The following is a 13460-nucleotide window of genomic DNA, read 5'->3' on the forward strand; positions in this document are numbered from 1 at the left end:
TTGTCGCCTGGGAACTGCCCCGGGGCGGGAGCGGCGCGGCCCGGGCCCCGGCGACGCCCACTCGGGCCCGCGGCTGCCTCTGCGGGCCGCGGCGTTCCCGAAGGTCCGGGACGGGTCGGGCTCGGAATTCGCTTCGACCGGCTCTCGGTACCGCCGGCGTCGCCAGAACGCGAGTTTTTAAGTCACGTGGTCCGCTTCTCGGGAACGGCGTGGGCGTTTGGTCCCGCCGACGCCGGGCTCCAGCGCCCCTTCCCGAGGGCGCGTCGTCGCGCTGGCTCGTTTCTCTGAGGTCCCAGGACGCGCGATGGCCGCGAGACCACGCGGCGGCTCCTCGGCCTCTGCGCCCGGCCTCCCTCTCACCCCCTTCCGTTTACCGGCCTGTGGCTTCCACCCTCAAGGTCATCTTAAGTTCCAGGATGGCCACTGCAGCTCCAGCCATCGAGATGACATCGCCCAGAGGAAGGCCGGCCAAACAGCACACCGTTCAAAGGGAGTCGACTTCTTTTAAGCAGCCTACTTAAACGTTGCACACAGTACTTCTGTTTACGTCTCGCTGGCTGAGAGCTTGTCTCCTAGCTGTGTACACTGTCACCTCAAATAAAATTGGGATTCTGCTATCAAGGGAAAACAAAGTGGGGGTTGAGTAAGCAACTGTCGAGCAACGTCTGCCTTCCTTCACTCTTAGGACGAATGCAGTTTAAATTCTCTCCCACCGTAGTGGCAGTTGATAGTCCACACATTCGTGCATGCATCTCTACGTAAACACCCTATGCTATGACATTTCCTATTGACATTGAACAGAAACAACTCATAAAGGTTTTTTTTTTTTTTTTCCTTCCCCTGAAATCATAGGGGAAATGTCATAAGCTTTCTCCCCGGAGCACACTGCTCCACCCAGTGGCTTGGAGCCCTGTCCTGGTGCAGTCATACTAAAAAACATGCACAGCTGTGGCTGATCATGTGCTCTGTTGGGAGGGGTCGCCCTGGTAACTCATTTGCCAGCTTCCAAGTTAAGGGGCAAAAGTGCTGGGGTTCTTGGCCACAGTAACTAGTTATAGATTTATAAAAGTCATTAAGAGTTTTACGGAAATTGTTGGGACTGTGTAAAGAATTCCAGGGCTACTGACTTTCATCTAAGCAGGAAATCAATTTAGCATATAATCCACTGATGTGAAAACATCTGGATCGATTGCAGTTTCAACATTTTGATATTTGACACTTATTTTGGTATTTGGAACTTCACTCTGGAGGAATTTATTTACTAAGGACCTACTGTTAATCAAGATCCAGGTGAGGCACTGACAGATTAATATAACAGAATTCCTGCTTTTGGACTAGCAGAGGAGATAAGTGCACAATAAACTTCATGCAGATTATGGGAGGTCAGGGCCTGAAGGGATGATAATATCCCTATTTTATTTTATTTTATTTTATTTTTGTTTGAGACACAGTCTCACTTTGTTGCCCAGGCCAGAGTGAGTGGCATCAGCCTAGCTCACAGCAACCTCAAACTCCTGGGCTTAAGCGATCCTCCTGCCTCAGCCTCCCGAGTAGCTGGGACTACAGGCTTGTGCTACCATGCCCCACTAATTTTTTGTATATATATTCTTAGTTGGTCAATTAATTTCTTCCTATTTTTAGTAGAGATGGGGGCTCGCTCAGGCTGGTTTTGAACTCCTGACCTTGAGCAATCCGCCCGCCTCAGCTTCCCAGAGTGCTAGGATTACAGGCGTCAGCCACCACGCCCAGCCAATATCCCTATTTTAAATAAGAGGAAACTCTCGGTTTGGAATTACATCACTGGCCTGAGCCACATGGCCAGTGCGGCAGCAAGACACGGATGTGAGCCCAGGTGTGCTGGACGACGAGGTCCAGTCTTCCCTGGTGCCTTTCTTCCTCGTAGCACCACTGGGCTCATCAGTCAGGCTCTCAGGCTAGTGAAACTGGGAGCCACACAGAAAATGGACTGAAAAGAGTCTGGAGCCAGGGGCAGTGAGGTGGGACGGGAGACTGAACTGGCTCTGAGGCGGTGCGGTGCGGTGCAGGGCTGGAGAGGACAGGAAAGAAGCGAGAGACACTGTGTGGTCACAGCCTGAATGAAGCCCCTGGCCTCTCTTCCCCCTGGGGTTACTACTGACCCCACTGCTGAGTGATCCAGCCACTGTATATGGTAACATTTAACCTCAGATCAATTAGTGTCCTAACCTGAGCTCCTGGCATGTATCACCCCACGAGAGAGGAGAGTAAGGCAAGACTCTCTAGCACTATTTGGAATCGGGCAGGGGCGATACTCAAGATGGTGAAAAACTGGAATAGCACAATTATCAGTTAATCAGAACTGAGACCTGTGACCTGAAGGGGAGTCCCTGTTACGCCAAACACGAACCCTTTAATGACTAAACCGTGGCACGGTGCAGGAGGAGGGGTCGGGGGCATAGCTGAGGTAGGAATGGGGGCCCAATGACTATTCACCATGTTTCACTTTTGCTGCTTTTTAGTCTAATGCAAGAACAGAGGTGCTGCATACTTTCTGGGTTTTATATGCCTCTAAATTTACACTCTTTAAAATTTTTAATTACAAAGAAAGACATGAATCATTTGCTTTAGTTGTTAACTTTGTGTTGCAACTAATTGGTTGCCTTTTGATTGCAATTTCACATTTTCAGTAGAGAATGTGATTGGCCCAGCCTGGGACAGGTGTCTGTTCCTGGGCATCATGCCCATTATCTGTGCACACGAGAGCAGGACTCATAGACTTAAACATAGCAGTTAAAACTTGTGTTTGCCAAACACCATGAAAAAAAAAGCTAAAAGGCAAACAATAAATTGGGAGAACAATGGCAACATGGTATATACAAAAATAGCTTACAAATCAGAAAGAAAAAGATGAACACCTCAGCGAAAAATGGGACTGGCTACAAACAAGTATAAATATAGAATAGATATAAATAGAATAAATACAATATAAATGGCTAATTCATCTATGACAAAAAAAAACCAGAATCTCACTAGGTATCAAAAAATGCAAATTGAAACAAGGTATCATTGTTCACCTATCGATTGGTCTTGGATAAAAATAAAGACACTATATTTTTTCTTGGCAAGGCTGAAGAAATAGGCCTTCTCAGTCGCTTCCGGGAGGTAGAGTTTTTCTGCATGAAAATTAGGTGAAATATATCAAACCCCTCCATAATGTGCACAATCTGATTAGCAATCCTACTCCCAAGTACTGACTCTGAGGAAACAGACAATGAAAATAATAGAAATGATGATAATACTGAGCACTTAGGATGTGGCAGGCACGTGTCCAAATGTTTCACATATTTCTTCACCTGCCCCTTATAACAATCCTACCTAACACTCTCCATAAGACGGAAGACAGGAACCACCCAAGTGTCTCAAAAAATAGCAGACTGTAAAATCTACGGTTACAGATTGCAAGATATAGTCCACTCACACCATCCAAACAATGCAATCACTGCATATGATGAGCTATCATACATGTATATTTGTTGCTACTAAAGATGTTCACTTTATATTATTAAATGATAAAATGGCATTGAAATCATATAGATATGTATATTTATGAGTAGGAAAATAGCTGCAAATATGCATATAATGGCTATCTCTAAGCAGTGAGGTTTCAAATTATTTTAACCTTTTCTCTATATGTTCTATTTTCCTCCACATCTAACATATATCAGTTGTGTTTTAAATGGGAAAGCCACACAAACACGCAGATGCTCACAAAATTTGTGTGCACAAAAAAAAAAAAAACCCCAGAGAGACATTGATCCATAGGGAAGGTACATTAGGCCAAAGAATGTTGACCACCAGGTGGCACTGTACACAAAACACAGCTTGGTGTTGGCCCATAAAGTCTAAGGTGCCATGTAAAAGTTGGTATGGAAACCCAGAGTGGGGCCGGGCAGGTGGCTCATGCCTGTAATCCCAGCACTTTGGTAGGCGGCAGAATCAATTGAGGTCAGGAGTTCAAGATCAGCAGTGAGACCTCATCTCTTAAAAAAAAATCAGAGTGCTTAAGATGGAATATTACTCAGCCTTAAAAAGTAAGGAAGTTCAAGGCCCGGCACCGTGGCTCACGCCTGTAATCCTAACACTCTGGGAGGCCGAGGTGGGAGGATCGCTTGAGCTCAGGAGTTCGAGACCAGCCTGAGCAAGAGCCAGACCCCGTCTCTACTATAAATAGAAAGAAATTAGCCAAACAACTAAAGTTAGAAAATATTATCCAGGTATGGTGGCGCATGCCTGTAGTCCCAGCTACTCGGGAGGCTGAGGCAGGAGGATCGCTTGAGCCCAGGAGTGTGAAGTTGCTGTGAGCTAGGCTGACTCCACGGCACTCTAGCCCAGACCACAGAGTGAGACCCTGTTTCAAAAAAAAAAAAAAAAAAGTAAGGAAATTCTATTACACTCGAGCCTGGGGGACAGAGTGAGACCCTGTCTAGCTAATAAAAAAAAAAAAAAAAAAAGGAAATTCTGACACGCTACAACCTTAGACACATTATGCTAAGTGAAATGAGCCAGACGCAAAAGGATAAATACTGTATGACCCCATTTATATGAGGTCCCTCCAGCAGTCAGATCCACAGAGACCCGTGGTTGCTAGGCTGGGGTGCGGGGATGGGGGTTGTTGTTAACAGGGACAGAGCTTCAGTTGGGGAGATGACAAATTTCCAGAGCTACATGGTGGTGACGGTTGCACAACAATATACTTAACACCACTGAGCTGTATACTTAAAAGTGGTTAAGATGGTACATTTCATTTTACCACGATTTAAAAAACAAAAACAAATCTGAGTGCCCACACTGTTCCCTGTGCCTTCTAAAACAGGCAAAAGGGGGAGAGTAAGTTTCCCCGATCCTGCCTGCCCCAGCTCTGTTGGTTCCACCTTTACCTGCCCAAGTCCTAGCTCAGTTCTCTCTGCATCTTGCTCACTTACCAAATGCCTGCTCTGCACGGGCCCTGGGCCAGCCCCGAGCATGCCCGCTGCAGGGGCCCGGCACCCTCCCTCCTGCCCGCTCCGTTTACCTTCCCCCCCAGCCCATCCTCAGTCCACAGGTTTTCAGTGTTCTTCTCTTGCCCAACGTCCATTTCAGCAAAAAATATTATTTTAGTCCATTTGTGCACTGTAACAAAATACTGCAGACAGGGTAATTTATAAACAATAGGAATCTATGGCTTACAGTTCTGGAGGCTGGGAAGTCCAAGACCCGGGTGCCCACAGACTCTGGGCCTGGTGAGGGTCCACTTCTTATAGGTGACACCTTGTTGCTGCGTCCTCACATGACCCAAGGACAAAAGGGAGAGGTGAACCGTCCCCTCAGCCCGCTTTTATAAGGTCACTAACCCCATGGATGAAAGCTCCACCCTCACGGTTTAACCACCTACTAAAGGCCCCGCCTCTTAATACCGTCCCACTGGCGACTTAAGTCTCAGCGTGTGAATTTGGGGGGTTAGACCACAGCGAACATGTTGTGAAAGACTTGGGTTCACGTTTATTTTAATTTTAAAAGAGGGTCAGAACAGGTAATAGGTGGAGTTTTCTAAAGAAAAAAAAACTCCAGTGACTCTAGGGCCAGACACAAACAAGCCCTCCTCTACTAATCAAATTAGACTAAAATATGCTACCGTGCAGCAAATGACCCTCAAATATCAATGGCTGAACACAACAAACGTTTATTTTGTGCAACTGTTACACATCCAATACAGGTCAGGAAGGACACAGTCACCTGGGCTTACCCGCTCCACAAACCCCGGAGTCTCCCACCACAGGTATTTCCAGCGGGGTGAGAGAAAGGGCAGAGAATCCCAGGTTGGCTTTTCACGGTGGGGCCTGGCAGTAGTAACACAGGTCACCACCGCTCACCTTTCGCTGGTGAGGACAAATCACAGGGCCCCGCCTGCCTGCAGCTAAAGCGTTTGGCCGGCCACACAGTCTCTGCTGTAACTTCTTTACCGCACCAGCGCTGAAACTGGGGTTCCTTGCTTGTGACCCTGTCGCCCGCCCTGGACGGTAACGGTCAAGACTGGAGGCCTCAGGTTACTATGAGGCTTTGGCGCCCGGCGGAGTCTGCGGAGTGAATGAACAACCGCAGAAAGTCAGGGTCAATCTACTGGTAGTCGGAGGTAGCACCTGGCAGGGTCAGTTCAGGGAGCTGACCTCTCTGGAAAACAAAGCAGAGAAGGCCAAGAAAACAATCCTACCAATTTTTTTTACTTTTTACTTTTTTTTTTTTTCGAGTCCACTGCAGGTAGCAGCAAATCCTACCAATGTTTAAAGCTAAACCAAACCTCACTGCATAGAGCGCGGCAGTCTGTGGGTGACACAGCTCATTGTCGGGCTGGGTTTCCAGCAATAACAAAACAAACTGCACACACAGAAGAAAGGAAAATACAACTCCAGGGGCCCCAAATGCCTCTGGATAAAAATCCCAATCCCAGAGCAGTTTCCTGAATAAACTGGGCATAGCAGAAAGGTTTGACTTCCCCCTTGTAGTAAGTCTTTGGAGCTAAGAAAGACCAAGGTGCAATCCCTAGCCACCGTGGAAGAAGCCTGTTCTCCCCTTTTTTTTTTTGAGACAGAGTCTCACTCTGTTGCCCAGGCTAGAGTGAGTGCCGTGGCATCAGCCTCGCTCACAGCAACCTCCAACTCCTGGCTCAAGTGATCCTCCTGCCTCAGCCTCCCGAGTAGCTGGGACTACAGGTATGCACCACCATGCCCAGACAATTTTTTCTATATATATTAGTTGGCCAATTAATTTCTTTCTATTTATAGTAGAGATGGGGGTCTCCCTCTTGCTCAGGCTGCTTTCAAACTCCTGACCTCAAGCAATCCACTCGGCCTCCCAGAGTGCTAGGATGACAGGCGTGAGCCGCCACGCCTGGCCCGGCCGCCTGTTCTTCCTTGTAGAAGAATAAAGGGAATAACCCTACAGAATGACTGCCTGTTTCCAAAGTTGTCAGTTGTATTGACCTCTGCTTGCAAAATTTTTTTAAGTGGGTTCATCCAGATTCCAGAAGATATCTAAGGACACTTTCCGTTATAAGCAAGGTGACCATCCACTCAGGTTTGTACCTGTCGTTCCTGCTTAATTTACGAATAGCATGTCTCACAGCTCACTCTCAGAGCTGTTTGGGTTTGGACGATAAATTGCAATTCGTCCTGGTTATAAGCAACGATTATAACTGGCTCGAAAAAGGTGACTTGGGGTCCTAGGGAGGAGCAGAGGGACAGCCGCGTGGCTGAGCCTTCAGCTTGTGTGGGGCTGGGCACCTGCCTGGAGGGCCTGTTTCAAGACCAAGACCTGGCATTCTGCTGGGAGGACGCCCAGGTGTTCCAGCCACTTCCTGAAGAAGGAGGGGGTGGGGGTGGAGGGACCTCGGTGCCCAGCCATCTGCATCTTCCCGCCCGGCAGTTTCCCATCTGCAAACTGGAATGTTTGCTCCAAAGGCGCCTCTCCTAGCAAGCCTATTCGCTGTTACTCCGTATGTAAACGAGGTAGAGCGAGGAGAGGGCAAACTGTGGTCAAAGCGCACAGTAATTCTAACAGCGACCACTTACGAATCACGCAGCCGGTGCACGCTGCCCGATTTCCAGAAGGGAAAGCGGGGTGCTGGGGAGACAGAACTTGCAGGAGGTCACGGCTCCTCCCTGGCGGGGCAAGAGTGACCCGGGACCCGGCTCGGGCCCGCGCTGACCACACAAGGCACGTTTCCAGGGAGGGAGCGGCCCCCACCTGGCCCCACCCGGGCCCCGCGTGCAGGACTCCTGTCCTGTGTCCGTGTCGCCGGCCGCCCGCAGCAACCCGCGGCCAGGAGGACCAGGCACAACAAAGGGCAGGGGGCGCGCGTGGAAGACCGGTCCAAGTCCTGCGCCCGAGGACAGGCCCCCCGCAAGTCACCGGGGATAGCACCGAGTGTCCTCCTCCTTCGGCCCGGAGGGCGGGTCACCTTTCGGACTTGCTCCCTCGCGGGGAGGAGGCGGGGAGCCCCCGGCCCTGCCGCAAGCTTACGCAAGGCCAGCGCGGGCTGCGCCCGGGCCCCTCGGTGCGCGCGGAGCCCCGGCCCGGGCGGGCCTGCCTGGCCCAGTCCCGGCGCGGCCAGGGGCGGCGGGGAGGCCGGGCCGCGGCCCGGGGCGCGCTGGGCGGCGGCGCCCTCGCAGCCGCTTCCCGGGGGAGGAGCAGCGCATCGCGCAAGCATCCGGGAGCGGCGCAGGGGGCGGAGGAAGGGCGAGAGGAGGAAGCGGGATTTAAACGAGAGGCGGTGACGCCACACAAAAGGCTTCCATAGGCTCCGGCGGCGGCGGCGCCGGGCGCGGCGGACGGGAAGAGGGAAGAGGGCACCGCGCGCGGAGGAAGCGGCGCTCCCGGCTGCCGCCCCGCCCTTCCTCTCGGTGCCCGCGCTCGGAAGTTGGCGCTGCCGGACATGGCAGGGCGCGGGGCCCGGGCCGGCCGCCGCAGCGCCGCGGGGACCTTCTGAGCGCGCCGGGGACGCGCGGGGTCCGATGCGGGGCGCGCGGGGCCGCGGGGGAGCTCAGCCGCTGCGGGCCCGCGACGCGCAGGCGACGGGGATGGACTCGCGCCCACAGCCAGCGGCCGGCCGCCGGGCGCGCGGCCCGGGAGGGCGTGCGGCCGCGGGCCCCGGCTGCGCCCTGTGAGCCCGAGAGGCGGGAACGGGCTCTTCGTGCCGGGCACGCCCGGGCGCGGTGGGCGGGCGACAGCGCGAGCGGGGCGGCCGCTGTGCGCAATCAGCGCAGCCTCCCGCCCGACTCCGACTGCGCGGCCGCGACAGCGCCGGCCACACCCTCGGCCCTGCCGCCGGCGCCGCGTCCCGAGAGCGGGCGGCGGGAGATGCGCGCGGGGCGGCCGCGCGTCCCGCACAGCCAGCCCGGGCCGCCGTCGCGGGGTCGCGCCGCCTGAAGCCCACGTGCGCCGCGGGCCGGAGGTGGCCCCCAGCGGCTCCTGCAGGACAGCCGGCCGCCGCGCAGCGCCCGAGGAAGGGATTTCGGTTTCAAAGGAAGGAAGGAAGGAAGGACAACTCCCAGCCACCCGCCCCGCCCTCCGCTCCGGCGGCCGCGCCGGGTCATGCCCAGAAAGGCGGCGGCGGCCCAGCGCAAGGGACTTTCCTGGCGGCGCGGCGACGAGGAGCAAGGACCGTGAGTTCGCCCTGCCCCGGTTCATGGTTCCGGCCAGCCCGCCAGCAGGCCCGACGCCGAAGCCGCTGCCCGCGCCCCGAAGGGTCTCCCGCGCCCCCTGGCCCGCGGGCCGACGCCCCGCCGCAGCCCAGCGCCCTCTGCCCGCGGCGGTGGATGGCATGATGGTGCGGGGAAGGCACCGCGTCCCGGGCCAGCACAGTCGCGACGGCCGCCGGGGCGGCGGTGGTGGTAGCGGGCTCCCCAGCGGCATGCCAGTGCCCCCCGGGCGCGATGGCTAGCGGCAGCGCGGGGAAGCCCACTGGCGAGGCGGCTTCTCCGGCTCCTGCGAGCGCCGTCGGCGGGGCCGGCTCGCAGCCGCGGAAGAGGCTGGTGTCCGTGTGCGACCACTGCAAGGCCAAGATGCAGCTGGTGGCCGACCTGCTGCTGCTGTCCAGCGAGGCGAGGCCCGTGCTCTTCGAGGGCGCCGCCGCCGCGGGCGCGGGCGCCGAGTCCTTCGAGCAGTGCCGGGACACCATCATCGCGCGCACCAAGGGGCTCTCCATCCTCACGCACGACGTGCAGAGCCAGCTCAACATGGGCCGCTTCGGGGAGGCGGGGGACAGCCTGGCGGAGCTGGGCGACCTGGTGGTGTCGCTGACCGAGTGCTCGGCGCACGCGGCCTACCTGGCGGCCGTGGCCACGCCGGGCGCGCAGCCCGCGCAGCCGGGCCTGGTGGACCGCTACCGCGTGACTCGCTGCCGGCACGAGGTGGAACAGGGCTGCGCCGTGCTGCGCGCCACGCCGCTGGCCGACCTGACGCCGCAGCTGCTGCTGGAGGTGTCGCAGGGCCTGTCGCGCAACCTCAAGTTCCTGACGGACGCGTGCGCCCTGGCCAGCGACCGGTCGCGGGACCGCTTCTCGCGCGAGCAGTTCAAGCTGGGCGTCAAGTGCATGAGCACGAGCGCGTCGGCGCTGCTGGCCTGCGTGCGCGAGGTGAAGGCGGCGCCCAGCGAGCTGGCGCGCGGCCGCTGCGCGCTCTTCAGCGGGCCGCTGGTGCAGGCGGTGGGCGCGCTCGTGGGCTTCGCCACCGAGCCGCAGTTCCTGGGCCGCGCGGCCGCCGTGAGCGCCGAGGGCAAGGCGGCGCAGACGGCCATCCTGGGCGGCGCCATGAGCGTGGTGTCGGCCTGCGTGCTCCTGACCCAGTGCCTCAGGGACCTGGCGCAGCACCCCGACGGGGGCGCCAGGACGTCGGACCACAGGGAGCGGCTGCGGAGCTCGGCCTGCGCCGTGTCCGAGGGCTGCACCCTGCTATCTCAGGCTTTACGGGAGAGGTCTTCGCCCCGGACTTTACCGCCAGTGAATTCCAATTCTGTGAATTAGCGCCCCGAGCCCCTCTCTCCACGCAGGCCAAGGGAAGTCCCTCTCTCTCCGCCCCTCTCCGTTTATACCAAAGAGCTCACAGGTGAAGCCCGCGCCTCCGCCCGCCCGGCGTGCACGCTCCAGAGGAGGCCTGGGGAGACAGGGCTGTGCGCACGGGTGACGCGGGGCTGAGCGCACAGGTGACGCGGGGCTGAGCGCACGGGTGACGCGGGGCTGAGCGCACAGGTGACAGGTGACGCGCCCGAGGGCCCAGGTGGCCGCCAGCCCCGCAGCCAGCCGGGACTGGGAGGTGGAAGGTGTGTCATCTGCTGGCTGTGGTGTGACTCCCGCCCCGACCCCAGCCCATCTTCCCGAATTTCTCAACTAAATTTTATTATCAATTAGGCAGGAAGGAGGTCATGGGTTCATTTCTTTTTTTGGTTTTGTTTCTGTCTTCTTTTAATGAAAAGAAAGGTTACCTCAGTTTTCACTCCTTAGACATGGATGTAGCTACCTTTTTTTTGTATGTCGTTATTTTTTTTTTTTTTAAGCGACTGTGTTGAATTAGGAGTATCCTTGGTGTGGGAAGAGTATGACGTTGCCATGTGATTTGCAATTGGGGGGAAGCTACTGTGAGCGTGTGTTTTATTTTTTAATTTACACTATAGAGCGGTTTTTTTTTTCCCTCCCCCAACGTCAAGTTTTTACCTTGCATGTACTGGAGTATTTATTTCATCTATTAAAATGTTATGTTTCTCAGATGGCTTATTGCAATTGTTTTTTCAATAATTGTGATTTTGCATGCTGCATGTATGGAAGGGGTCTATGGAGAGGCCCTTCAGTCTTAGGGAGGTGGGTCCCCATTCCCAGCCCTTCCTGCTTTTCCCCCAAGAATTACTCCTTTGAGTGGCCTAGTGTCGCAAGAAAAGAGGACTGTGTATGACATTCTATTTTTAAAAGCAGATGACACAAACGTTATTGGATTATGCACAGAGCTTGGGATGAGCTGTAAGTGGGGGGTTTTGTCCTACCTCTGGTTTCTCTTGGACAGTCATGTAGCTTCCTTTGTGGCGACTCATCTTTCCTTCGCAGAGGACAGGAGTTCAGGCCGGCTGAGGTCAGGTTTGTATGCTGCCTGTGATTTTCAGGTGAAAGCACCTCCTAATCCCGTGTGGTGTGGCCGCCTTCCTGGCTTGGAGTGTCTAGGTACTGAGCTGTAAAAAGTACTGTGTATTAAGAGTACTTGGCTGGGCACAGTGGCTCACGCCTGTAATCCTAGCACTCTGGGAGGCCGAGGCGGGAGGATCGCTCAAGGTCAGGAGTTCAAGACCAGCCTGAGCAAGAGTGAGACCCCATCTCTACTGTAAATAGAAAGAAGTTAGCTGGACAACTAAAAATATATAGAAAAAATTAGCCGGGCATGGTGGCGCATGCCTGTAGTCCAGCTACTCGGGAGGCTGAGGCAGGAGGATTGCTTGGGCCCAGGAGGCATTGCCCTGTAACAGGACAACAGGGTGAGACTGTGTCTCAAAAAAAAAAACCAAAAAAAAAAATACTTAGCATCCTTTATGTAGACAGGTCTATTAGGACGAGATCCTCATGGTTTTAGGAAATGCAGAGCATCCTAGACTGTTTAATGGAGAAAGAGGTGTTCTGGAAAGCGTTAAGAACTTTCTAGAGCCACGGCATAATTGCAGGCAAAGCGCCTAGTTTTGTGGCCTTGATCTCAGGTGTGCCATGGTTGGTGGTATGTTAGAAGAATGCTTTGTTGATTGATATTTGGAGTTATATTAAGGCAGTTTGTCACTTCTGCAGACATTTTAAGGAAATTTTTTTTTTTTTTTTTTGTCTAGTGGTGGTGCAGATGTATAGTTTGACTGAACTTAGTTAAATCTTGAACATTTTCCCACTAAAAGCACAACAGATTTATTTACAGTGCTTGAAGCCTGGGAGGGCCACATGGGTAGAAGCTCATACATGCTTTAAATTTGTTCAGTTTACATTTTTCTTGAGATTTGTTGTGCTTGAACCAACTCTGCAGTTCCCACAAATCTGTAAAAGAAAGAATTTTTCACTGTACTACATTAGAGAGGGAGGGAAGTCATACTGACTGTTTCACTTGCTTGAATGGCTGTATTTATTACAGGAACATGAAATTCAATGTGTAAAATGTCTTAAAACCCATATAGGGTGAGACTAGGGCTGTTTCATTGCCCTGAATTTGAAGCTTGAAAAAGTCTTAAAGTGGTAGGTGCATATATTAAAAAAAAACAAAAAACAGTCAAGGGAGCAGTTGTTTTTCTCTCTTAGGTCCTGGTAAGTTTAAATTTTTTGAGTCTTTAAAAGAGGAAAATGACCTTGAGAATGTTTATTCCTCTCCCCCTGCCCTTCTGTGAAGTCTGGGTCGGGTTCGGGAAGAGCTAGGGGTGGGGTCCTCACTCATGTCCAATACAACTCTGCCCGCATGCAGAAGTTTTCATTTTTATTGGTTTTACACAAGTACCAACAGAGTTCACGTGCGTGGTTCGTTTAGCCAATGCAGATCACGGAGAACAAACGAAAAGGAACAAACACAGAGCAAAATAAGGGCGGAGAAAATCTGTAAATTTGGTATTTGATTAAGAAAAAAAGATTTTCCAACTTTTCCCTGGACTCATTTCTTGCACAAGCAATTTTCAGGACAATTCAAGCCAAAAAAAAATTACTTTCCCTGTCTATTCAAATGAAGTCAACTAGTCACCGGGTTAATTTTGAAACTTGTTAGCCAGATGGTAGTTAGTTGCTCTCAATGTTTCTGTGTACTGAAGGTTTCGTTGTGTAATAAGCAAAGTCTCTATCTCTGAAGTCGATAAGAGTTTCAAACGTTAAGAAAAGTGGTATTTTGACCTCTTCTCCCTGCCTCTGTTCATGAGATAAAGGTTTGGGTTTTTTCTCTAGCAGGTGTCT

The 13460-nt window shown here is 53.3% G+C and overlaps 1 protein-coding gene and 1 long non-coding RNA gene across 2 annotated transcripts; one reads left to right on the plus strand and one right to left on the minus strand.

Annotated features, from left to right (window-relative positions):
* Positions 1–5676: 5676 nt before the first annotated feature.
* Positions 5677–8200, minus strand: LOC142871891 (uncharacterized). Its single transcript, XR_012920065.1, has 2 exons — positions 7584–8200; positions 5677–6092 (listed from the first exon to the last, which is right to left on the minus strand). It is a non-coding gene; the product is annotated as an uncharacterized LOC142871891 (long non-coding RNA).
* A 69-nt stretch (positions 8201–8269) lies between these two features.
* On the plus strand, positions 8270–11275 carry TLNRD1 (talin rod domain containing 1). Its single transcript, XM_012751988.3, has one exon. It carries the CDS (start codon positions 9447–9449, stop codon positions 10533–10535), a length of 1089 nt encoding a protein of 362 aa, XP_012607442.1. The 5' UTR covers positions 8270–9446; the 3' UTR covers positions 10536–11275.
* The last annotated feature ends 2185 nt before the right edge of the window (positions 11276–13460 follow it).

The sequence above is a fragment of the Microcebus murinus genome, chromosome 7 (assembly GCF_040939455.1).
Source record: "Microcebus murinus isolate Inina chromosome 7, M.murinus_Inina_mat1.0, whole genome shotgun sequence".
Classification (NCBI taxonomy): domain Eukaryota; kingdom Metazoa; phylum Chordata; class Mammalia; order Primates; family Cheirogaleidae; genus Microcebus; species Microcebus murinus.

Coding starts and splice junctions, on each gene's coding strand:
- TLNRD1 (XM_012751988.3), top strand. CDS start 9,447: ATGGCTAGCGGCAGCGCGGGGAAGCCCACTGGCGAGGCGGCTTCTCCG.